The sequence below is a fragment of the Oncorhynchus nerka genome, linkage group LG1 (assembly GCF_034236695.1).
Source record: "Oncorhynchus nerka isolate Pitt River linkage group LG1, Oner_Uvic_2.0, whole genome shotgun sequence".
NCBI classification, from domain to species: Eukaryota; Metazoa; Chordata; class Actinopteri; order Salmoniformes; family Salmonidae; genus Oncorhynchus; species Oncorhynchus nerka.
The window spans coordinates 18,181,422-18,208,949 of record NC_088396.1 but is presented as its reverse complement, the minus strand read 5'-3'; the positions used below and the strand labels follow the sequence as shown (position 1 = coordinate 18,208,949).

Here is a 27,528-nt window from a genome sequence, read left to right as displayed (position 1 = left end):
ATTGCTCATCCTAATATTTATATATTTCTTAATTCCGTGTATTGTTGTGAATTGTTAGATATTACTGCACTGCTGGAAGTAGAAACACAAGCATTTCGCTACACCCAATAACACCTGCTAAATATGTGTGTGACCAATAAAATTGGATTTGATTTGATCTGTGCCGTGAAAGGAGATGCCACTACCACAGAGCAAACCACAACTATTTAATTTAGCCACTAGAGACAAGTTACCACTTGAACCAGCAGTGCCCAGACAAGGAATTCCCTCGTCCAATTGCAGAACCTAACCTAAGGTTTCCCATAAGAGTTTGATAAAGCGTCCCGCTGAGATATAATTTCCCCCATATATTCACCTGCCAATACAAGAGTTGTGAGGTAAGTCTGTGCTCCAATGACATCATGTGGTGTGTTGTGCATACTCAGGCTAGTTAAAGAGTCCCATATGCTACTCATATATCACTGTCTAAATGGAAGCATTTCAAACCAAGCCCTGCAATGGTAAAGCTCAGTTTAAATCCAAATTAATTACATTCGACAGGGTGAATATTTTATTTAATGTCCCAATTACTTTAGGTTTGGAATTAACTCCCGGTGCCCCAGTCCTCAAAGTGTCTGTGATGAATGTATGCAATTAACCCTTTCCCTCCCTTTATTCATCCTGAAGCCCATTTTGAGGATTGACGGCTCTGCAAAATGTGTACGTGTGACAGAAAGACGGTCGGAATTAAATAACAATTTTCATTTCGTCATTTCTGAGGGCTCCAATAACAACCTCTTTCTATCTTAAATACGCATATAGATGCCTCTGTACAAGCAGCAAGACTAATTCCAACCTTTTCCCCATCCAATACCGGGATCCCAAACAAAACACTCTACTTTTGTTCAGTTGGAGAGAGTGAGGGGTGAATGAGGGGGGGACATAGGGCCAGCAAACATATCATGTGGGGCGGATTGGGGGGTGGGTCTGCAGGGTAGAATGGGGGTGGGTCTGCAGGGTAGAATACTAAGAGAGGTGGCAGGGGTACAATGAAGTACCCTCTCAAACAAAATCCCACTAATCCCTACAATTTACTCCACTAACCCCTAGGGAGTGGAACAATGAGCCACAAGGGCCTCCTGGGAATCTGTGACATCACCGCCTGATTCTCTGACTAGGCTACACCTCAGGCAGGGATAGGTTTCATGTCTCACTACGGAACACAATACTGCGATACCACAGCCTTATCACGTGAAATGTTTAGTGTCTCCTGTCGAGGAAAGATAAAGGACATGCAGATTCCAAAATGGCTGCTGTCCCACCCTTTCATTTACACTCGATAAGCAGGGCATGAGAGACCAGCAGCAGAGAGGGGAGACTGAGGAGTGGATGGGACTGCAAAGGCGCGGCCCCAGAAGTGGTCCAGCCTAGGCTCTGTGGTGGACTTAATTACGTCCTAATTGGCTGTGCTTTGTTCCCAAAATGAAGGACTTGTACAGTAGAGTTGAAAATGGGAAAGAAAGGGAACGACAAGAAAGGAGAAAAAAGGAGCGGGAAATGAAAACAAGGTCCAGGATCTCCTGTATGAGGTTTCAACGAGTCGAGACATTTTGTCAGTTTTCATCATAGAAAGATACCCATCTTTGGGGCTGAAATGGTGTTCATGTTAAGGCTTCGAAGGAAGGAAAAATTCTTAAGAAATTTTAAAAGTATATTCCCTAGGTGCTCCATCATGTATTGGCCAATAATGTCAAAAGTCTGAGGGGTTCTAGGCAATAGATTTTTATTAACTTCTACCGTAGGCCCATAAAAAAATTATCCTGAACATTTCAACTTACTTAGATGCATTCCAGCCTGAGTCACCTGAGCAGCAAGTGTCAACCAAAATGGCCAAAGCTAATCATCAAGTCTCTCATGAAAGCTGACCACCAGGCACTTAGATGGGCGTGAGCGGCAGCAGCATGATGAAAGGCCCTGAGGGACGCATCACGGCTGCCCACTCCGCACCAATCTCCATTGAAGCCCAGCCATTGTTGTTGAGAGAAGCGTGGGAGGTGCTCCGAAGGGAAAGCATGTCTGTGTTTGGACTATAGTGCTGGCTGACTGGGGGAATCAAGAGAGGGATCCCCTACACCACTGTTTCAATGTAGAGGCTAGGTACTGTATGTCAGTCAATCTTACTATGTTGTCACCAAGACACAATGACTGCAGCGAGTGGTGATATCACTCATGCTACATTTCTCATGCAAGTTGACTGACAACTTGCTCATATCAAAGCAAATGAAAAACTCTATGACTACTAAACATCACTGTGTCATGCATGGTTCTGTAAAAGCTTCGCACAAAACAAAACAGATCCTATCTGCATTGAATAAGTCCCCAAAGGCACAGCGACCAAGGGAGCTCTTTGTGAACCAGATATAATCCAATTACAAAATTACAATCCTAAATGGGACATACCATTGTGACACTGATGGAGGGGGGAATCGAATGAGGACTTCCTCTTATGTACAAACAGAGCTGAAGGATTTAGGGAGGACTTCTCCAGGGTCACTTCCAAGGGGGCCAGAGAAAGACCCCTTCTGAACCCAGCAGTTATTACTTTCCCTGGGTCCATAAAGTAATTAGCCATTCAGCTGCCTCGCAGAGTGACAGGGGAAGAGGAGAGAGAGAGAGGGAGGGAGAGACAGAGTGAAGGGAGGGAGAGACAGAGAGTTAGACTATTTGAGGTCAACACACCATGTAGGCTACAGTACCTTCAACACATATCTCCAATAAAATATCAACTGCATTGTACATCAGTCACCCAGTCAGAAATGTGGGTGACAAAAATTGTTTTTGTGATCATGTTCAGAATTTCCCCCTATGTAAGAAAATATCCATCACCATTCAGTATTGACCAACCAATGAAATTGTGTTTGCAAACCATCCACAAAGAAATATATATTTTTGAATCATATCTGTGTGTTCTCCTATCAAGAAACATCAGACAGGAAGTGAGGTCACATGACCTTGTTGCTGTTTCTGATTTGAGGTCACATTACGTGTCATGAGCCAGCATACCACACGAACCACAGGGTAAAGGCGGGGCTATTGTTTTGTCTTGCTGGTCAGCCCTAATGTTAGCTGACTCTGACAGTGGTCACAAGAGGTGGCAATTGTGACTGTACCCTTTGCAGTTACGCACCCCTGAGCTAAGACATCCTACCCAGCCTGTTGATAGAGATATGCTCCAGTTGAGGGTCTCTGTACCATGAGCCCTAACTGGAAATGGACTTCTATGTGAGTCAAGCACTGTGACCTGGAATGAAAGAAATGCAAGGGCTGAATACATCTAAAACAGACCCATGAGCATGGATGGCTAAAGCAAAAACATTTAACTATCGGACCATGCACCTACAATATACTCTATGCTGAATTCACAATCCTGCTCCACCCTAGTCCAAAATGTTTTCCAACAGAATATTCTCACAATCCTATAGGATGTTATGTCACCTCTATCAGAATCCTATCGGGAATCCTATTGGACTACTTTTTTTTCCCTACTATGAATCCTATAGGATTTTGTATCACCTCTATCCTATTCAAATCAAATCAAATTGTATTTGTCACATACACATGGTTAGCAGATGTTAATGCGAGTGTAGCGAAATGCTTGTGCTTCTAGTTCCGACAATGCAGTAATAACCAACAAGTAATCTAACTAACAATTCCAAAACTACTGTCTTATACACAGTGTAAGGGGATAAAGAATATGTACATAAGGATATATGAATGAGTGATGGTACAGAGCAGCATAGGCAAGATACAGTAGATGGTATCGAGTACAGTATATACATATGAGATGAGTATGTAAACAAAGTGGCATAGTTAAAGTTGCTAGTGATACATGTATTACATAAGGATGCAGTCGATGATGTAGAGTACAGTATATACGTATGCATATGAGATGAATAATGTAGGGTAAGTAACATTATATAAGGTAGCATTGTTTAAAGTGGCTAGTGATGTATTTACATCATTTCCCATCAATTCCCATTATTAAAGTGGCTGGAGTTGAGTCAGTGCCAGTGTCAGTGTGTTGGCAGCAGCCACTCAATGTTAGTGGTGGCTGTTTAACAGTCTGATGGCCTTGAGATAGAAGCTGTTTTTCAGTCTCTCGGTCCCAGCTTTGATGCACCTGTACTGACCTCGCCTTCTGGATGATAGCGGGGTGAACAGGCAGTGGCTCGGGTGGTTGATGTCCTTGATGATCTTTATGGCCTTCCTGTAACATCGGGTGGTGTAGGTGTCCTGGAGGGCAGGTAGTTTGCCCCCGGTGATGCGTTGTGCAGACCTCACTACCCTCTGGAGAGCCTTACGGTTGAGGGCGGAGCAGTTGCCGTACCAGGCGGTGATACAGCCCGCCAGGATGCTCTCGATTGTGCATCTGTAGAAGTTTGTGAGTGATTTTGGTGACAAGCCGAATTTCTTCAGCCTCCTGAGGTTGAAGAGGCGCTGCTGCGCCTTCTTCACGATGCTGTCTGTGTGAGTGGACCAATTCAGTTTGTCTGTGATGTGTATGCCGAGGAACTTAAAACTTGCTACCCTCTCCACTACTGTTCCATCGATGTGGATAGGGGGGTGTTCCCTCTGCTGTTTCCTGAAGTCCACAATCATCTCCTTAGTTTTGTTGACGTTGAGTGTGAGGTTATTTTCCTGACACCACACTCCGAGGGCCCTCACCTCCTCCCTGTAGGCCGTCTCGTCGTTGTTGGTAATCAAGCCTACCACTGTTGTGTCGTCCGCAAATTTGATGATTGAGTTGGGAGGCGTGCGTGGCCACGCAATTATGGATGATCAGGGAGTACAGGAGAGGGCTGGGCACGCACCCTTGTGGGGCCCCAGTGTTGAGGGTCAGCAAAATATATATGTTGTTTCCGACCTTCACCACCTGGGGGCAGCCCGTCAGAAACTCCAGGACCCAATTGCACAGGGCGGGATTGAGACCCAGGAACTCCAGCTTAATGATGAGCCTGGAGGGTACTATGGTGTTGAATGCTGAGCTGTAGTCGATGAATTGCATTCTTACATTGGTATTCCTCTTGTCCAGATGGGATAGGGCAGTGTGCAGTGTGATGGCGATTGCATCGTCTGTGGACCTGTTGGGGCAGTATGCAAACTGAAGTGGGTCTAGGGTGGCAGGTAAGGTGGAGGTGATATGATCCTTGACTAGTCTCTCAAATAACTTCATGATGACAGAAGTGAGTGATAGTAATTTTGTTCAATTATCTTTGCCTTCTTTGGTACAGGAACAATGGTGGCCATTTGGAAGCATGTGGGAACAGCAGACTGGGATATGGAGCAATTGAATATGTCCGTAAACACACCAGCCAGCTACACAGTTTATATTCGGCCATATTCCCATATTTCCATGATTAAATGCGGTGGTTCGTGCTTTCAGTTATGCGCGAATGCTGCCATCCATCCATGGTTTTTGGTTAGCGTAGGTTTGGTAGTGACAGTCGGTATAACTGCAATGCACTTCCTTATAAACTCACCCACAGAGTCAGCGTATAGATCAATATTATTCTCTGAGGCTACCCAGAACATTTCCCAGTCTGTGTGATTAAAACAATCTTGAAGCGTGTATTCCGATTGGTCAGACCAGCGTTGAATGGTTCTAGTCACGGGTACATCCTGTTTGAGTTTCTGCCTATAGGACGGTAGAAGCAAGATGGAGTTGTGGTCGGATTTGCCGAAGGGAGGGGGGGGGGGGGGCTTGAATGCATCGCGGAAGTTAGAGTAGCAATTGTCCAGTGTATTGCCCGTGCGGGTGCTGCAATCAATATGCTGATAGAATTTAGGTAGCCTTGTTCACAAATTTGCTTTGTTAAAATCCCCAGCTGCAATAAATGCAGCCTCAGGATATATGGTTTCCAGTTTACATAGAGTCCAGTGAAGTTCCTTGAGTGCCGTCATTGCATCTGCTTGAGGGGGTATATACACAGCTGTGACGATAACTAGAGTGAGTTCTCTTGGGAGATAATAAGGTTGGCATTTGATTGTAAGGAATTCTAGGTCTGGTGAACAGAAGGACTTGAGTTCCTGTATGTTGTTATGGTTACACCATGAGTCGTTAATCATGAAGCATAAACCCCCGCCCTTTTTCTTCCCAGAGAGATGTTTATTTCTGTCGGTGCGACACATGAAGAAACCCAGTGGCTGTACCGACTCAGACGACATATCCCGAGAGAACCATGTTTCCGTGACCTATTGAACTCTAATGGGATTCTATCCTATATGGTTTTATCTTATAGGATCATACACGATTCCAATACAGGACTCCAATAGAAAAATCCTACCAGATTTTGGAACCAGTTCTATTGGACTCCTATAGGATTCTATTCTGGTTTAGCGGTCTAAGCACCCGACTCCGGACAACTTAAGCCCCCTCAGCCGATTGTCTGTGCCCTTAACCACTTTCTGTACCCCTCTCTATAGCTGTCTTCCTGTCTGTACTCTCCCTATCTGTCCTGTCCAAAAAATTATTATAATAACTCTGGTCTCCTTTAAAAATAAATACAAAATAATAATGTTTACCCAAGACAAAAAAATCATACAGGATTCCAATAAAAAATCATATCAAAATCCAAAAATAAAATCCTATCACATTTTGGAACCAGTCCTATTGTTTCTCTGAGTGCACGAAAATCTGTCTTTGTATGTCAACTCAACCATGACAGGGTCCTTACTCCAGAGCTTGAAGAAGGTTGAGATGGGCAGCGGTGACTCAGACATCTCAAACTTATTCAAGGAAAGAGACAGAACCATATACAGTATCTTCTATCTCCATGGCTTTAAAACTGCACAACCAAACCTTAGTTCTAAATCAAATGAGAGATTCCTCACCCGCTTTCTTTGACAAATATACTTTTAACTGTTAATTAATGGGAGGTCATAGGCAAGTCATAGGCAAGTCGTGAGATACATAAAAGTGTTGCAAATAAGTCTGCAAACATGTTAACAACCTGGTAAGCCTTTTGTTACATGTACTGTGTGTCTGCAAAGCATAGAAGTTTTTAACTCATTATCGAACTAATATGGAAAGATATGATGACACTAAATGAGATAAGCTGTCCAGTGACACAATCTTGACCAAAACGACAAATGTCCTCATTTTAACATCCTGAGACCTCATTTAGTTTACTTCAAAGAACTTTCAAAGAGCTGTTACTTCAATATCCAATCACTAAAATCCCCTGTTGCTGATCTGCAAATGGAAAGTCCTTGTCTAAAACATTGGATTAAATATTACTCAAAACCGTGCTTCAGTTTCTCTCTAGTTGTTTACTGACTGAACGCAGAACTCTCAAGAGGGAATCAACCCCTGACCCTCCTCTAGGTCCAAAGTGGTTAACAGAGCACTCACCAGCCAGAAGGACATTGCAGAGCTTTCAATGGGAAACTTATAGGACAACCACTCCTCTCTTAGGTCCAGAACCAGGTAAGGTCCAGAATATTTAATTAGGCTTGCCTGGAGCTCACAGGGACTGTGCCATAGTCCCTCTAGTAACACAAACTGAACTGAGAGACAGAGCCTGGCAGTCTAGCCTTTATCCTGACATATTTCCTGAGCTGCATTGTTAGACTGGGAAAGAAAAACACACATACACACACACACACACAGACAGATAGACACACACTCACTCTCACTCACTCACACACAGACAGACAGACCGTGCACACGCACACATACACTCATACTAACACACACACACACACACACACACACACACACACACACACACACACACACACACACACACACACACACACACACACACACACACAGGCATGCTTGCACATACACACACAACACGCACAGGGCAGTGGAAATATTGTCTCACTCTCAGGGATCACACCATGGAGCGACCTGCAGAGTGAGTCCAGTAGGAGCTGTTGTTCTTTCCTTTATGTTTTGGGCCAAGGTCACTGTTTAACCTGTGGCTGGCGGGGAGGCGGTAGCCTGCTCCCCAGGACGCTTCACGTCCTTGTTGATTATTGACAGAACATGGAAACCTTTCCAGCCTGCCAAGACTGAGCTCTCCATATCTCACCACACTGTTTGTTAAAAGGACCACAGCTCATTTACGGTCAGTTCATTATGGTAAAGAATAGATTTACCTTCAATCCATTAGGCATAGACACATAACCTTTTGTGTGTGATTTAGTGGCAATACGGGCGTGGTACTCTTCGCAGGATTTAGAGGCAAGGTCTAAAGCTGAGAGTGTGAGAGAGGAATGACCCAGAAATGCTATGGATAGGGGAGCTAAGAGAAGGGTCTCTAAATGTGACAGCTGTAGTTGAGAGACCAAAACAGAAACCCATGAGTTGATTTTAACTGACCTTTTAAACCTTTTCACATACTACGTTATAGATATGAAAGAAATATGCATTTTTTTCCCGTCGCTATGTTGAAACAAAAATGGATACATTTAAACCTGTAAAGGATTTACACCATAAAGTCAAAGACATTTATTTTGGAGTACTCAAAGAGTGAAACATATAGATTGGGAGAATATAGAGTGTGATGGTCAGCAGAACCAGGGATGGGGTGGGGTGAAGAGGTCAGGTGCACAGCCAGGAGCCAATGAGGGGCCAGGCAGGCTAGTGTCACCCTTTGTGTTATAGCAGGCGCTAAATTGAAAACGTTTCAACCTGACACATTTGTTGGAACTTTGACTGGTTCCTTAGTTTGCTACATTGACAACAGTGTCTTCTGACGGAGTTTGAGGGAGTGGATATAGGAGGTAAGTAATAACAACACTCTCCTATATCCACCATTGAGTGTGAGATGAGTTAGCGGCACGACACAGTGCTAACATTCAGGTCGGCTTGTCCTCCTTTGAAGCTGAAATAGATTTATGGCACTTCCACAATGGAGTTGTGCTTTCATTTTCCCAGAGATTGCTTGGCAAATGCCTCTCCTAGTGATATCCTCAAGCGGATATGTTGGATTTCTATCCCCCGAATCTACAAGGCACCAGGAGGGACACGATCCTGCATTCTCTTTCACACACACTAGATGTGTTGACATCTCTTATCATCATCGCCTTTACTGTAACGTCACGGACGCCCATGTTTTAATACGCCTCTATTCTATCAAAACAACTACATAGAAATGGGTGATTTTCAGACAAGGAGAGATTATATCATGTAAAGAAAGTAGCAGGGGAGGTGTTGATATGGTGTTCAAGTTTTTGTGTGAAAGTGACCCAAAATGTGTGTGTGTGTGTGTGTGTGTGTGTGTGTGTGTGTGTGTGTGTGTGTGTGTGTGTCCGGTATAAACAAAGACACCCAGAACAATCTGTTCCCTAGCAGCGGCCAGGTCAGCTGGGGAAGCAGTAGAGCTGCAAGCGGATTGGATAGGGTGTGTTCTCCAACACCATCATGGATGGAGAAAAAAAAACAGTTTCCATCAACAGGCTCTGCACAGGAAACACTGTGTCCCCAGCAGGAAGCGCCTGTACAGAACAACAGAGTGGACAGGGGGAACTAACTGCATGTGTGAGAGAGAACTGGATACTGCTGTAAACACAGCACCACACCCCCTTAGGGCTGCTAGTCTCTGGGGTACCCTGTCACCTCAACGAGTTCACACCACACCCCTTTAATGAGGGCGCACCGTGGATTGCGTCATTTCCTGGAAGCTTTCCAAGAAACCAATGAGAGTTACTTGGCAGGTTCACATGTGGTCATACATTAAGTCAATACACTCCACATGTGCTATCCGTGACAACCATGTTAATGCAGTAATACATACAGAAGGCAAAGGCTAATGATGAGTGGGCAATGGACAAAATGTATGATATCCTATGCATGTAAATATATTATTACATCTTACAAAGCTTTTGTATTTATATTATACTGTGTTATGCTTTGTGACGTTGTGCCGCGGCAAGTGCAGTGAGTAAGGAGTAGATATTTCAGCTCCTCCTGTTGGGACTGACACGGAGCATTGACAAGCCCATGCTAGTAGAAAATACAGGGCTATTGGAGACTAAAACATAAGGAAAGTTTATCAGGACTCAGACCACGTTTTCGTTACATTGAAAGAAGGGGTAGGTGGGTTTGAAGGGGTTTGCCTTGTCACTCAACTTCTGACAAGTGTGCAATAGTAACCGTAGCGATAGTGATTCTGTCCAATGGCGGTGCCTTATGCAAATAGCCCCATAGGCAGTTGTAAAGGGGCACGCTTGACTGGCTGCGAAACTGTGTCCATCACATTGGTTTTCCATTTCACATGAACTTCCCTTTGTGCTAAAAAGTCTGTTTTTGTATGGTTTAATTGAATTAACTCCTGTGGAGGAAACAGATGCCTCGCTTTGGAGAAGGGGGAGACAGTCCTTACGGAAAAACCACATGAATTCACATGATCACGTGATCTTATGAGAAGTTAATGTGATAACATACAGTACCAGTCAAAAGTTTGGACACTCCTACTCATTCAAGGGTTTTTCTATATTTGTACTATTTTCTACATTGCAGAATAATAGTGAAGACATCAAAACTATGAAACTACCAGTGAAGGAAAAAATACCCAACTGTCATACTTTAAAAGAAATACCTTAAAAGAAAATTACTCAGGTAAAAGTGAGTCACCCAGTAAAATACTACTTGAGTAAAAGTCAAAAAGTATTTGGTTTTAAATATACTTAATTAAGTATCAAAAGTAAAAGTATTAATCATTTCAAATTCCTTATATTAAGCAACCCAGACGGCACGATTTTCTTGTTTTTTAAATTTACGGATAGCCAGGGACACGCTTCAACAGTCAGACATAATTTACATTCCTAAAGACAATATTGTACTTTTTACTCCATACATTTTTCTTGACACCCAAAAGTACTCATTACATTTTGAATGCTTAGCAGGGTAGGAAAGTGGTCTAACTCATGCACATATCAAGAAAACATCCCTGGTCATCCCTACTGCCTCTGATCTGGCACACTCACTAAACACAAATGCTTTGTTCATAAATTATGTCTGAGAGTTGGAGTGTGCCCCTGGCTGTTAAAATCCATGCAAATTGTGCTTTCTGGATTGCTTAATATAAGGAATTTGAAATTGATACTTAAGTATATTTTAGCAATTACATTTACTTTTGATACTTAAGTACACAGCTGAAGTAGAAAGTGTACATACACTTAGGTTGGAGTCATTAACCTCTCTTGGGTAGGGGGCAGTAATTTTCACGTCCAGATGAGAAGCGTGCCCAAAGTAAACTGCCTGCTACTCAGGCCCAGAAACACTATGGCAGGCGAAATTGTAGTTTTTCTAGGTGGCTCCCATTTTGGCTGTAGTGTTTCCAAGCGCGTGGAAGAGAGCGCGTTCTTTGGCATTTTTCTCAGGTAAAGACAATAACGATTCTCCTTCTTAAATGTTATAGTTTATTTACGTATTAGGGTACCTAAGGTTTGATTATAAACGTTGTTTGACCAGTTTGAAAAAGTTTATTAGTAACGTTTGGGATTCATTTTGTATGCATTTTGATGGAGGGAAACTGGGTGGATTATTGACTGAAGCGCTCCAGCTAAACTGAGTTTTTATGGATATAAAGAAGGACATTATCGAAAAAAAGGACCATTTGTGATGTATCTGGGACCTTTTGGAGTGCCAACAGAAGAAGATCATCAAAGGTAAGGCATTTATTATATCGCTATTTCTGACTTTCGTGGCGCACCTGCCTGGTTGAAATATGTTCTTCATGCTTTTGTATGCGGGGTGCTGTCCTCAGAAAATCGCATGGTGTGCTTTCACCGTAAAGCCTTTTTTGGAAATCTGACACAGCGGCTGGATTAACAAGAAGTTCATTTTCATGTATTTATTTTCATGTATTACACTTGTGATTTTATGAAAGTTAAATATGTATAATTCTGTAGTTTGAATTTCGCTTTATTTTCATGTATTACTACACTTCTGATTTTATGAAAGTAAAATATTTGTAATTCTGTAGTTTGAATTTCGCGCTCTGCAAATTCACCGGATGTTGGCCAGGTGGGACGCTACCTGCCCATAAGAAGTTAAAATTTGTTTTTAACCACTCCACAAATGTCTTGTTACAAACTAGTTTTGGAAAGTCGGTTAGGATATCTACTTTGTGCATGACACAAGTAATTCTTCCAACAACTGTTTACAGACAGATTATTTCACTTATAATTCACTCACTACAACTCACAATTCCAGTGGGTCAGAAGTTTACATACTGTGCCTTTAACCTGAGTGTATTTTGATGTTTGGATGAAAAACGTGCCCAAATGAAGCTGCCTATTTCTCAGGCCCAGAATCTAGAATATGCATATAATTGTCAGATTAGGATAGAAAACACTCTAAAGTTTCCAAAACTGTCGAAATATTGTCTGTGAGTATAACAGAACTGATATTGCAGGCGAAAGCCTGAGGAAAATCCAACCCGGAACAGTCCTCTCTCTGGGCATGAGAGGACACATACATGCCTAAAGGCCCTAACTCCCTATCCGGGACCAGGCCTCTCTCTCCTAGGATGAGAGTACACATACAGGCCTAAAGGCCCTAACTCCCTATCCGGGAACAGCCCTCTCTCTCCGGGCATGAGTACACACATACAGGCCTATAGGCCCTCACTCACCACCCGGGTAACACCCCTCTATTTCTGGCCATGAGAGTAGAGCTTAACCCCTGGAGCTATGGACCTCCAGGCCTATAGGCCCTCACTCACCACCTGGGTAATTCTTCAACATAAAGGCGTGAAACTACGTCTAAAGGCTGTAGACACCTTAGGGAAGACGTAAAAAAAGGAATCTGGTTGATATCCCTTTCAATGGACAATAGGGATGCATAGAAAGACAGGGGTTTCAAAATAAGGGTCACTTCCTGATTGGATTTTTCTCAGGATTTCGCCTGCAATATCAGTTCTGTTATATTCACAGCCAATATTTTTATTGTGTGAGTGTTTTCTATCCTAAGCTGTCAATTATATGCATATTCTAGCATCTGGGAGAATCCTGAGAAATTGGCAGTTTACTTTGGGAATGTTATTTCCCCCCCCAAAAAATAGTGCCCCCTAGCTTCAAGAGGTTAAGTACTCTACACCACTGACTGGCTCTGACTGGCTCTGACGCGTCAGATATGGCTGGGCTTGCAAACCCTCACGAATTACAAAGGGGAACCCACCCGAGAGCTGCCCAGTGACACAAGCCTACCAGTCGAGCTAAATGCCTTATATGCTCATTTCGAGGCATGCAACACTGAACCATGCGTGAGAGCAACAGCTGTTTCAGACAGCTGTGTGATCACGCTCTCCATCGCCAATGTGAGTAGGACCTTTAACTTCTTGGTGACAGGGGGGCAGTATTGAGTATCTTGGATGAATAAGGTGCCCAGAGTAAACTGCCTGCTACTCTGTCCCAGATGCTAATATATGCATATTAGTAGTAGTATTGGATAGAAAACACTCTGAAGTTTCTAAAACTGTTTGAATGATGTCTGTGAGTATAACATAACTCATATGGCAGGTGAAAACCTGAGAAAAATCCAGCCAGGAAGTGGGAAATCTGAGGTTTGTAATTTTTTTACTCTTTGCCATTCCAATATACAGTGTAAGTTGGGTCATATTACACTTCCTAAGGCTTCCACTAGATGTCAACATTCTTTAGAACGTTGTTTCAGGCTTCTACTGTGAAGTGGGGGCGAATGAGAGGGGATTGAGCCAGGTGTCTGGCAGAGTGCCACAGGCTCTGAGGTGCAGTTACGAGAGAGTGAGCCCTCGTTCCATTGCTTTTCTACAGACAGGAATTCTCCGGTTGGAACATTATTGAACATTTATTATAAAAACATCCTAAATATTGATTCTATACTTAGTTTGACAAGTTTCTACGGGCAGTAATATAACTTCTTGAACTTTTTCGGCTGGACCTGAACGCGCTTTTGGATTTGTTTACCAAAAACAAAAGAAGCTATTTGGACATAAATGATGAACTTTATCGAACAAATCAAACATTTATCATGGAACTGGGATTCCTGGGAGTGCATTCTTATGAAGATCATCAAAGGTAAGTGAATATTTATAATGCTATTTCTGACTAATGTTGACCACACAATATGGCGGATATCTTTTTGGCTGCTTTGTTATCTGAACGCTGTACTCAGATTATTGCATGGTTTGCTTTTTCCGTAAAGTTTTTTAAAAATCTGACACAGCGGTTGCATTAAGGAGAAGTTTTCTCTAATTCCATGTATAGCACTTGTATTTTCATCAACATTTATGAGTATTTCTGTGAATTGATGTGGCTCTCTGCACAATTACCGCATATTTTAGAACTACTGAATGTAACGCACCAATGTAAAATTAGATTTTTGGATAAAAATAAACACTTTATCGAACAAATCATACATGTATTATGTAACAAGAAGTCCTATGAGTGTTATCTGATGAAGATCATCAAAGGTTAGTAATGAATTTTATCTCTATTTGTGCTTTTTGTGAAAAAATGGCTGTGTTTTTCTGCGAGTTGGTGGTGACCTAACATAATCGTTTGTGGTGCTTTCGCTGTAAAGCATTTTTTGAAATCAGACACTGTGGCTGGATTAACGAGAATTGTGTCTTTAAAATGGTGTAATATTTAAATTGTACCTTTATTTAACTAGGCAAGTCAGTTATTAAGAACAAATTCTTATTTTCAATGACGGCCTAGGAACAGTGGGTTAATGCCTGTTCAGGGGCAGGACGACAGATTTGTACCTTGTCAGCTCGGGGGTTTGAACTTGCAACCTTCCGGTTACTAGTCCAACACTCTAACCACTAGGCTACTTGTATGGTTGAGGAATTTTAATTATGAGATTTTTGTTTGATTTTTGTTTGGCGCCCTGCACTTTCACTGGCTGTTGGCGAGGTGGGACGCTACCGTCCCACATATCCCAGAGAGGTTAAGCAGGTTAACATTCACAAGAACGCAAGGCCAGATGGATTACCAGGATGCGTACACAGAGAATGCATTGACCAGCTGACAAGTTTCTTCACTGACATTTTCAACCTCTCCCTGACCCAGTCTGTTATACCTACATGTTTGAAGCAGACCACCACAGTCCCTGTGCCCAAGAACACCTGTCTAAATTACTGCCGCCCCATACCACACACATTTGTAGCCATTAAATGCTTTGAAAGGATGGTCATTAACACCATCATCTAAGAAACCCTGGACCCATTCCAATTCACATACTGCCCAAACAGATCCACAGATTCCATCCTCAAAACGTTGCCAACCAGATTAAAGCCACTCTAAGTGACTGTATTAACATCCTTTGTGTCTCAACAGCTGTCCATGCCAGAGTCTTTGTGGGCGACTTTCCACATTGCTGAATCTGTAATGTCTTGAAAGCCTGTTTCTAAAAGAAATCTCATTCACACATCTTTTGACCCCAAACCATTAATTTACTCAAACAGTCACAGAGTTGACTAAGCTAACATTGTTAACAGTTATAGATGCCCTAAAATCTGTCAAATTCATAACAGACATTAATTAGCGTATCATTTTTTGGAAGCAACTCTTAAGCTTTAGTTAGAGGGCATCTATTTCCTGTAAATTGTGCTATTCACACACATCTTCCCTCACAGTAAGAGTCAACTCTATTTTTTTCGTACCTTTATTTAACTAGGCAAGTCAGTTAAGAAAAATTCATATTTCCAATGAACGACAGATTTTTTACCTTGTCACCTCAGAGATTCAATCTTGCAACTTTTTGTTTACTAACCACTAGGCTACCTGCCACCCCAATCATTTAACCTCTATTGCACACCACACAGCCTTTTCCCACCTGGACAAAAGAAACAACTACATCAGAATGTTGTTCATTGACTATAGCTCAGTGTTGAACACCATAGCTCATCACTAAACTAAGGTCCCTGGGACTGAACACCTCCCTCTGCAACTCGATCCTGGACTTCCTGATGGGTCGCCCCCAGGTGGTGAGGGTAGGCAACAAGACATCCACCACACGGACCCTCAACACGGGGGCTCCTCAGGGGTCCCCTCCTGTACTCCCTGTTCATCTATGACTGCTTGAAAGTGCACGACTTCAACACCATTATCAAGTTTGCCAACAACATGACGTGGTGGGCCTGGCCACCAACGACGATGAGACAGCCTATAGGGAGGTGGTCAGACAGCTAGCAGTGTGGTACTAGGACAACAACCTCTCCCTCAATGTGGGCAAGACAAAGGAGTTTATCATTTCTTTCCATTATTATTATTACTTGTATTCTGCATTGTTGGGAAGGGCCCATAAGTAAGCATTTCACTGTTGGTCTACACTTATTGTTCACGAAGCATGTGACAATGAACATGAACAATGAACATGAACAATTAATTTTTATTTTATTTGATAAATTGAATAGTTTTCCTTGAGTGTATTTTAACAAAGCTGAGATTTAGTTTGTCCAAAGTGTTGGAATACACGTGAGATCAGTTATACTGTAGACTCAGACATGGTGGCGTAGCAGGAAGATCGGACTGCCGCCAACCAAGAGGTTTTGACTTCAAATCCCAGGTGAGGACATGTTGAATAATAATTATGGTATAAATAAACAATCAAAATGTACGTCAAAATGTGTCAAATATGTGTATGAAAACACTTTGATTCTCGAGATATCCTAACGACTAATTCTGATTTGCAGGGCATCGCCTGTGAAATCTCATGTTAAATACACTAGTTGACCAAAAGTACGTGGACACCAGCTGGTTGAATATCTCATTCCAAAATCATGGGCAATAATATGGAGTTGGTCCCCCCTTTGCTGCTATAACATCCTACACTCTTCTGGGAAGGCTTCCCATTAGTTGTCAAAATCAAATCAAATGTTATTGGTCACATACACATGGTTAGCAGATGTTAATGAGTGTAGCGAAATGCTTGTGCTTCTAGATCCGACAGAGCAGTAATATCTAACAAGTAATCTAACAATTCCCCAACAACTACCTAATACAAACAAATCTAAAGGGCAATTGACAATATGTACATATACTGTAAGTATATGGATGAGTGATGGCCGAGCGCCATAGGCAAGGTTCAGTAGATGGTGTAAAATACAGTATATACATGTGATATGAGTAATGTAAGATAGGTAAACATTATTCAAGTGTCATTATTTAAAGTGGCATTGTTTAAAGTGACTAGTGATCCATTTACTAAAGTGTCCAGTGATTGGGTCTCAATGTAGGCAGCAGCCTCTCTGAGTTAGTGATGGCTTTTTAGCAGTCTTTTTAGAAGCTGTTTTTCCTTCCTGCTTTGACATCTGGTCACCTTCTGTATGGTGTGGTGGAGGTAGTGGCTCGGGTGGTTGTTGTCCTTGATTGCCTTCCTGTGACATCGGGTGCTGTAGGTGTCATGGAGGGAAGGTAGTTTGCCCCCGGTGATGCGTTGTGCAGACTGCACCACCCTCTGGAGAACCTTGCGGTTGAGGGCGGTGCAGTTGCCATACCAGGCTGTGATACAGCCGGACAGGATGCTCTCGATTGTGCATCTGTAAAGGTTTGTCAGGGTTTTGGGTGACAAGACAAATTTCTTCAGCCTCCTGAGGTGGAAGAGGCGCTGTTGCGCCTTCTTCACCACACTGTCTGTGTAGGTGGACCATTTCAGTTTGTCTGTGATGTGGACACTCGGGAACTTAAAACTTTCCACCTTCTCCACTGCTGTCCCTTTGATGTGGATAGACGGTGCTCCATCTGCTGTTTCCTGAAGACCACGTTCATCTCCTATGTTTTGTTGACGTTGAATGAGAGGTTGTTTTCCTGACACCACACTCCTAGTGCCCACACCTCCTCCCTGTAGGCTGTCTCATCGTCGTTGGTGATCAGGCCCACTGTGTCATCTGCAAACTTGATGATTGAGTTGGAGGAGTACATGGCCACGCAGTCATGGGTGAACAGGGACTACAGGAGAGGGCTGAGCACACACCCTTGTGGGGCCCCAGTGTTGAGGGTCAGCAAAGTGGAGATGTTGTTTCCTACCTTCACCACCTGGGGGCGGCCCATCAGAAAGTCCAGGACCCAGTTGCACAGGGCGGGGTTGAGACCCAGGGCCTCCAGCTTGATGATGAGCTTGGAGGGTAGTATGGTGTTGAATGCTGAGCTGTAGTCGATGAACAGCATTCTTACATAGCTATTACTTTTGTCCAGATGGGATAGGGCAGTGTGCAGTGTGATGGCGATTGCGTCATCTGTGGACCTGTTGGAGCGGTATCCAAACTGAAGTGAGACTAGGGTGGCCGGTAAGGTGGCGGTGATATGATCCTTGACTAGCCTCTCAAAGTACCTCATGATGACAGAAGTGAGTGCTAGTCATTTAGTTCAGTTAACTTTTCCTTCTTGGGTACAAGAACAATGGTAGCCATCTTGAAACATGTTCTGACATGTATAGGGAGCGATTGAATATGTCCGTAAACACACCAGTCAGCTGGTCTGCACATGCTCTGAGGACATGGCAAGGGATGCCGCCTGGGCTAGCAGCCTTGCGAGGGTTAACAAGTTTAAATGTTTTACTCAAGTCAGCCACGGAGAAGGAGAGGGAGGATGCAGTCTTTGTTAGCGAGCCACGACCGTGGCACTGTATTATCCTCAAAGGGGGCAAAGAAGGTGTTTAGTTTGTCTGGAAGCGTGACATTGGTGTCCGTGAAATGGCTGTTTTTGTTTTTGTAGTCAGTGATTTCCTGTAGGCCCTGCCACATATGTCTCATGTCTGAGCGTTTGAATTGTGACTCCACCTTGTCCCTGTACCGGCATTTCGCTTGCTTGATTGCCTTGCGGAGGGAATAACTACACTGTTTATATTCAGCCATATTTCCAGACCTCTTTCCATGGTAAAATGCGGTGGATCGCGCTTTCAGTTTTGTGCAAATACCACCATCCATCCACAGTTTCAGGTTAGGGTAGGTTTTAATAGTCATAGTGGGTACAACATATTCAATGCACTTCTTTATAAACGCACTCTCCGAGTCATCGTATAGGTCAATGTTGTTCTCTGAGTTTGACAGGAACATTTTCCAGTCACAGTCAAAACTATTTTGAAGCGTGGCTTCCGATTGGTCAGACCAGCGTTGAAGGGCTCTCGTCCTGTTTGAGTTTCTGCCTATAAGACTGAACGAGCAAGATGGCGTTGTGGTCGTATTTGCCGAAAGAAGGGCGGGGGAGGGATTTGTATGCATTGCGGAAGTTAGAGTAGCAGTGGTCGAGAGTATTAGCCTGTGCAAGAATTCTTTTGGTAGGTAAAATGGCTGGCATTTGATTGTAAGGAATTCTAAGTAGGGTGAGCAGGACTTGAGTTCCTGTATGATTGTTATGATTACAACATGAGTCGTCAATCATAAAGCATACACCCCCGCCCTACCTCTTCCCAGAGAGGTGTTTATCTCTGTCGGCGTGATGCGTGGAGAAGCCTGTGGCTGATCTGATTCCGACAACATATCCCGAGAGAGCCATGTTTCCGTGAAACAGAGAATGTTACAATCTCTGATGTCTCTCTGGAAGGCAACTCTTGCTCGAATTTCGTCTACCTTGTTGTCAAGAGACTGGACATTGGTGAGTAGTATAGTCAGGAGCGGTGAGCGATGTGCACGTCTACGGAGCCTGACCAGAAGGCCACTCCGTCTGCCCCTTCTGCGGTGCCGTTGTTTGGGTTGGCCACTGGGATCAGATCCATTGTCCTGGGTGATGGTCCGAATAGAGGATTCACTTCTGGAAAGTCATATTTCTGGTTGTAATGTTGGTAAGTTGACATTGCTCTTATATCCAATAGTACTTCCAGGCTGTATGTAAGAAGATTTCCTGTCGTTACAATGTAAGAAATAATAAAATGTATTTAAAAACTATACTGCATAGTTTCCGAAAAAACGCAAAGCGAGGCGATCATTTCTGTTGGCACCATTTGACACGATGTTGGAACATTGCTGCGAGGACTTGCTTCCATTCAGCCATAAAAGCATTGGTGAAGTCGGGCACTAACTTAGGGCGATTAGGCCTGGCTTGCAGTCAGCGTTCCAATACATCCCAAAGGTGTTCGATGGGGTTGAGGTCAGGGCTCTGTGCAGGCAAGCCAAGTTCTTCTACACCATTTCTGTATAGACCTCACTTTGTGCACGGGGGCATTGTCATGCTGAGACAGGAAAGGGCCTTCCCCAAACTGTTGCCACAAAGTTGGAAGCACAGAATTGTCTAGAATGTCATTGTACACTGTAGCGTTAAGATTTCCCTTCACTGGAAGTAAGGGGCCTTGTCCGAATCATGAAAAACAGCCCCAGACAATTATTCCTCCTTCACCAATCTTTATAGTTGGCACTATGCATTCGGGCAGGTATCGTTCTCCTGGCATCTGCCAAATCCAGATTAGTCAGATGGTGAAGAGTGATTCATCACTCCAGAGAACGCTGCCCACTGCTCCAGAGTCCATTGGCAGTGAGCTTTACACCACACCAGCCAACACTTGGCATTGAGCATGGTAATCTTAGGCTTGTATGCGGCTGCTCGTCCATGGAAACCCATTTCATCAAGCTCCCTACGAACAGTTTTTGTGCTGACGTTGCTTTCTGAAGCAGTTTGGAACTTAGTAGCGAGTGTTGCAAATGAGGACAGGCGATTTTTACAAGATTCAGATCTCTGCGTTTCCATTCGATAAGCTTGTGTGGCCTACCACTTCGTGACTGAGGCGTTGTTGCTCCTAGATGTTTCCACTTCGCAATAACAGCACTTACAGTTGACTGAGGCAGCTCTGACTTGTTGGAAAGGTGGAATCCTATGACTGTGCCACATTGAATGTCACTGAGCTCTTCAGTAAGGCCATTATAATGCCAATTTTTGTCTATGGAGATTGCATGGCTGTTGCTCTATTTTATACACCTGTCAGCAATGGGTGTGGCTGAAATAGATGAATCCACTAATTTAAAGGGGTGTCCACATACCTTTGTATATATAGTGTATATCCACTCTGAAACGTGTAAAATCATGAGGTTTTTTTCCATAAGGGAGGGTATCATCCATCTATCACCATATTCTTCTGTTAGGAAGGGAGACAGCAAAAATTACTTCATTGTTGATTAATGGAAGGATATAAAGCTCTAGATGACTCCCATGGGAAAATTAAGCAAGGTGTCTACGATTCACATGGTCTGCATAAAAAAGCCCACATTTTCCCTATATAGTGCACTACTTTTGGTCATTTGGCCATAAAAGTTGTTAGTGGGAATTTAGCCTTGGAGTGGTCACACAAATACATGGCGCAAGCCACTACCTTCTCTCAAAAATAACCACATCATCTCTCACCATCTTGACAGTGTCACCATCTGCTGGCCAAAGACCACAGGTCCTCTGTTTTCCAGGTTTCCATCCTCCAATCTTTGTCATTTTATACAGATTATCTCTCGCCACTGTCTGGTTCTTTCTCTCCATTTCTCTCACACCCAATCATGGATGTCATGGTTTTCTCATTTCTAATTTCTTACTTCTGAGGCAACTCAGTGCATCAAGTAATATGCCTCAATTCAGAAACATTTTGTTGTCAACCTCCTTAGGGTACTTTTGTGACAGTGATCTTGAGACTAAGATAAACACGCTCCCTTGGAACTGAATCAGACAGCAGCTTTCTGGAAGAAGAAAACAGGAGAGACAGTATACTTGTATTGTTTTGTCTAGATGTGAGGTCCCAGCTTGACAGCGGCCATGGAATGTCAATTCTGTGTTTATTTTGCCTTCCTCCCTTTCTTTCATGTCTGCTCCTCTTCAGTCCGAGCATCAGTATATCGCCCGACCTCAAATAATAACCTAACGCCAGACTTCAAATAAACACGGCGTCACTCACGTCTCAAGTAGATAGAACTGTAATGGAAACAATTGTTTGCCCAGTCTCTGAGCAAGTGCTGGGGAAAAGAGGCCTCAATCAGTCATCTCACTTTGCTTGAGTTCTGGTGAAGAAGATGTCTGCAGTTTTGTCAACAATACATAGACGTCTCAGAGCCTATAGGGATGGGAGAATAGAGCCACACAGTGACCAAGTGCATTGAAAAAGGGTGCTGTCAAAAAGGCATCTAGTCTGGTCTTCCTTAACCAGTCTTTTCAGATTGAAGTTCAGGACAAAACACATTAGGAAAAAAACATGACACAAGCTACGTTTCCATCCACAGTTTTTATGTGAGTAAAGTCATACCGTATAAAAAAACAACAACATGACAGCTGTGACGGAAACAGGAAGTTTCAGTACAATTTTCTAAATGCCTGACAGATGATTTGTTCATTTGTTCATAAAATTAAGTATGCAATAAATGGTAGTGGAAACATAATTATGCACAAATATGGATGTAATAAAACATCATATCGAAGTAAACTAAGATTCACGAGATGATATGGTGTGCTGTCTATGACTCGGGAAACCATACAGTTTATTGGGCTACAGATGAAATAAGGATGGTGAAAGTGGACGGTTGTGAGCTTGATGCTCCTTTCCAATAAATATTGAGGGTCTTATTCTGGTGACACGCCGATCAAATCAAATCAAACTTTATTTGTCACATGCGCCAAATACAACAAGTGTAGACCTTACTGTGAAATGCTTACTTACAAGCCCTTAACTCTTCTTGAACTGCATTGTTGGTTAAGAAAATATTTACCAAATAGACTAAAGTAAAAAAATAATAAGAAAAGGTAACACAATAAGAATAACAATAACGAGGAGGTATAAAGGAGGTACCAGTACCGGGTCAGTGTGCAGTGGTACAGGTTTGTTGAGGTAACATGGAGGTAGGGATAAAGTGACTTTGCATAGATAATCAATTGATGCTTGACTGCCATTGCACAAATACAAATAATCTCCTTCTTATCCATAATAATCTGATCATGCACAACCTACTTGCACTGTATCTGTGATCTGTTGGCTAGAGCAAATGTGCCAAAACCAGAGTAGGGACATTTGCTATTTAACGCATGTCACGTGTGCTCCCTCTCCGGCCTCTAGGTAGCCAGGCTGCTCGTGATGGAACACAACTGTCACCATCGTTACGCGCACTTGTGCGTCATCACTCCCCTAGCTACCTTCCCTATATATGTCACTACCTTTGGTTCCTTCCCCAGGCGTTATTGTTTCTGTGTCATGTCTGTGCGTTGTCCGTGTTTCTTATTTTGTATTATGTTGTGTTTATTTATTAAAACACTCACTCCCTGAACTTGCTTCCCCGACTCTCAGCGCACATCGTTACAACGGAACAGGTTGTATGTGAAAAATATCGCTTGTTGAAAATGCGATGGAAACTTGAGATTTTTATTCAGTACATGAAAACTTGAGTAAAAAGTATATTTTGTGGGCACCAGGTCATCACGTACTGATTTTTAACCGCAAGAAGTCCGTTTGGTAGAAACACACAACTGGTGGGAAAATGCGTATATTTTTCTTTATGGTGATTTTAGAATATTTACATGAAAATCTGTCGCCAATTGGATGGAAACCTAGCTACAGCCTTGAAATATTCCAGTGGTCAAAGTCAGTTTTTGATTCCCATTATATACTGAACAAAAATCTAAACACAACATGTAAAGTGTTGGGCCAATGTTTTATGAGATGGAATAAAAGATCCCAGAAATGTTCCATATCCACAAAAACTTATTTCTCTCAAATTTTGTGCACAAATTTGTTTACATCCCTATTAGTGAGCATTTCTCCTTTGCCAAGCTAATCAATCCACTTGACTAGTGTGGCATATCAAGAAGCTGATTAAACAGCATGATCATTACACAAGTGCACTTTGTGCTGGGGACAATATAAGGCCACTTTAAAATGTGCATTTTTGTCACACAACACAATGCAAAAGATGTCTCAAGTTTTGAGGGAGCGTGCAATTGGCATGCTGACTGCAGGAATGTCTACCAGAGCTGTTGGCAGAGAATTTAATGTTTGTTTCTCTACCATAAACCGCTTCCAACATCGTTTTAGAGAATTTGGCAGTATGTACAACCAGCCACACAACTCCTGACCAAGTGTAACCACGCCAGCCCAGGACCTCCACATCTGGCTTCTTCACCTGCGTGATCGTCTGAGAACAGCCACCTGGACACTTGATGAAACTGAGGAGTATATCTGTCTGTAATAAAGCCCTTTTGTGGGGAAAAAAACAAATTCTAGTTAGCTGGGCTGGGTTCCCCAGTGGGTGACCCTGGCTCAAGTGTGTGGGCCTATACCCTCCCAGCCCACCCGTGGCTGTGCCCCTGCTCGTGTGAAATCCATAGATTAGTGCCTAATGAATTTATTTAAATTGCCTGATTTCCTTATATGAACTGTAACTAAGTAAAATCATTGAAATTGTTTCATGTTGCGTTTATGTTTTTGTTCAGTACATTGTCACATTTCAACTGATCTGACAGATAACTGGTAAACACTCATTGGATAGCTAAAAAGAAGTTTGGCTACAATATGCTGTCCTAACATTCAAAAATGTTACCAAGGGGACATCGTCCACTGAACCTCCTTTAATCCTGAAAAGAGTCAGAGTTAATCTTGCGTAGGTGTTTTGTGGAGGCAGAATGAGTATTTATGAAAATCTAAATGTGCACAAATCTTGTCTGCTTGGTGGCTGAACCAGTCTTAAAATCAAGCCATAAGAAACAAAAGGCATGGATGCTAACAACGCTAGTTCACACACTGAATGCTGAATACTCCCTGTAGCTAGCGAGTGTGTGAAGTTCTACCTAATCCACAAATTAGTTTTCATTAGTGATGCACCGATATGACATTTTTGGCCAATACCGATATCCAATATTTTCCTTGCCCCAAAAACCGATACTGATACCCAATATATACAGTGGGGGAAAAAAGTATTTAGTCAGCCACCAATTGTGCAAGTTCTCCCACTTAAAAAGATGAGAGAGGCCTGTAATTTTCATCATAGGTACACTTCAACTATGACAGACAAAATGATAAAACAAGATCCAGAAAATCACATTGTAGGATTTTTAATGAATTTATTTGCAAATGATGGTGGAAAATAAGTATTTGGTAAATAACAAAAGTTTATCTCAATACTTTGTAAATGTATAATAAATAAACACACACACACATGTCTAAGGCACTGCATCTCAGTGCAAGAGGCATCACTACAGTCCCTGGTTCGAATCCAGGCTGTATCACATCCGGTCATGATTGGGAGTCCCATAGGGCGGCACACAATTGGCCCAGTGTCGCCATTGTAACCGCCATTGTAAATAAGAATTTGTTCTAAACTGACTTTCCCAGTTAAATAAAGGTTACTCACACACACAAACCACATTGACTAAAAAGTTATTTTGTTGGCATTCACGTATGTCCCCATTACCAGTAAAGCATAATCAAAACCTATTTCTTTAACGTACTTGCTGTGCTGTTTCGTTGTTCATTTGTTTAGACCGCTGAGTGTGCGTTTCAATAAGCATTTCTCTACGGCTGGCCATGGTTTCCACCTGGCTACCCCAAACCCAGCCAACAACTTTGCACCCCCTGCAGCAACTGGCCCAAGCCATCAGACAGCTGATGTTCTGAAAGAGCTACAAAATTTGGATCAATTCAAATCAGCTGGACTAGACAATCTGGACCCTCTCTTCCTAAAATTATCTGCCGCCATTGTTGCAACCCTTATTACTAATCTGTTCAAACTCTCTTTCATATTGTCTGAGATTCCTAAAGATTGGAAAGCGGACACAGTCATCCCCCTCTTCAAAGGGGGAGACACTCTAGACCCAAACTGTTAAAGACCTATATCCATCCCGCCCTGCCATTCTAAAAGTCTTCGAAAACCAAGTGAACAAACAGATCACCGACCATTTTGAATCCCACCGTACCTTCTCCACTGTGCAATCTGGTTTCCGAGCTGGTCACGGGTGCCCCTCAGTCACTCTAAAGGTCCTAAACGATATCATAACCACAATCGATAAAAGACAATACTGTGCAGCAGACTCAACAGCCGTGGTTTCACTAATGACTACCTCGCCTGGTTCACTAACTACTTCTCAGATAGGGTTAGGTGTGTCAAATCGGAGGGCCTATTGTCCGGACCTCTGGCAGTATCTATGGGGGTGCCACAGGGTTAAATTTTCGGGCCGACTCTTTTCTCTGTATATACATTTGAAGTCGAAAGTTTACATACACTTAGGTTGGAGTCATTAAAACAAATTTTTCAATCACTTTCTTCTAAACAAACTATAGTTTTGGCAAGTCGGTTAGGACATCTACTTTGTGCATGACACAAGTAATTTTTCCAACAATTGTTTCCAAACAGATGATTTCACATATAATTCACTGTATCGCAATTCCAGTGGGTCAAAAGTTTATATACACTAAGTTGACTGTGCCTTTAAACAGCTTGGAAAATTAAGTCATGGCTTTAGAAGCTTCTGATAGGCTAATTGACATCATTTAAGTCAATTGGAGGTGTACCTGTGGATGTATTTCAAGTCCTACCATCAAAGATGCTGGAGGAAACGGGTACAAAAGTATCTATATCCACAGTAAAATGAATCCTGTGTCGACATAACCTGAAAGGCCGCTCAGCAAGGAAGAAGCCACTGTTCCAAAACCGCCATAAAAAAGCCAGACTACGGTTTTCAACTGCATATGGGGACAAAGATCGTACTTTTTGGAGAAATGTCCTCTGGTCTGATGAAAAACAAATACAACTGTTGGCCATAAGGACCACTGTTATTTTTGGAGGAAAAAGGGGGAGGTTTGCAAGCCAAAGAACACCATCCCAACCGTGAAGCACAGGGGTGGCAGCATCATGGTGTGGAGGTGCTTTGCTGCAGGATGGACTGGTGCACTTCACAAAATAGATGGCATCATGAGGTAGGAAAATTATGTGGATATATTGAAGCAACATCTCAAGACATCAATCGGGAATTTAAAGCTTGGTTGCAAATGGGTCATCCAAATGGACAATGACCCCAAGCATTCTTACAAAGTTGTGACAAAATGGCAACAAAGTCAAGGTATTGGAGTGGCCATCACAAAGCTCTGACCTCAATCCTATGGAAAATGTGTGGGCAGAACTGAAAAAGCGTATGTGAGCAAGGAGGCCTACAAACCTGACTCAGTTACACAAGCTCTGTCAGGAGGAATGGGCCAAAATTCACCCAACATATTGTGGGAAGCTTGAAACGTTTGACCCAAGTTAAACAATTGAAAGGCAATTCTACCAAAAACTAAGTGAGTGTAAGTAAACGTCTGACCCACTGGGAATGTGATGAAAGAAATCAAAGCTGAAATAAATAATTCTCTATACTATTATTCTGACATTCTTAAAATAAAGTGGTGATCCTAACTGATCTAAAACAGGGAATATTTACATGGATTAAATGTCAGGAATTGTGAAAAACTGAGTTTAAATGTATTTGGCTAAGGTGTATGTCAACTTGCGACTTCAACTGTATCAATGATGTCTCTCTTGCTCTCTCTGCTCTTAAATGCAAGTAAAACTAAATGCATGCTCTTCAACCGATCACTGCCCGCACTTGCCCACCCGTCCAGCATCA

At 42.7% G+C, this 27,528-nt stretch overlaps 1 protein-coding gene across 4 annotated transcripts in view; it reads right to left on the bottom strand.

Annotated features, from left to right (window-relative positions):
- tns1b (tensin 1b) overlaps positions 1–27,528 on the bottom strand; it is a 298,140-nt gene that overhangs the window by 234,251 nt on the left and 36,361 nt on the right. Inside the window, exon 1 of one of the 4 annotated variants that reach the window (XM_029634666.2) lies at positions 7,391–7,535. The exons of the other annotated variants lie outside the window; for them this stretch is intronic. Coding sequence (XP_029490526.1) covers positions 7,391–7,405 — 15 coding nt within the window. The 5' untranslated portion in view covers positions 7,406–7,535. Of the gene's footprint in view, positions 1–7,390; positions 7,536–27,528 lie in introns of those variants that run through there. 4 annotated transcript variants of the gene reach the window in all.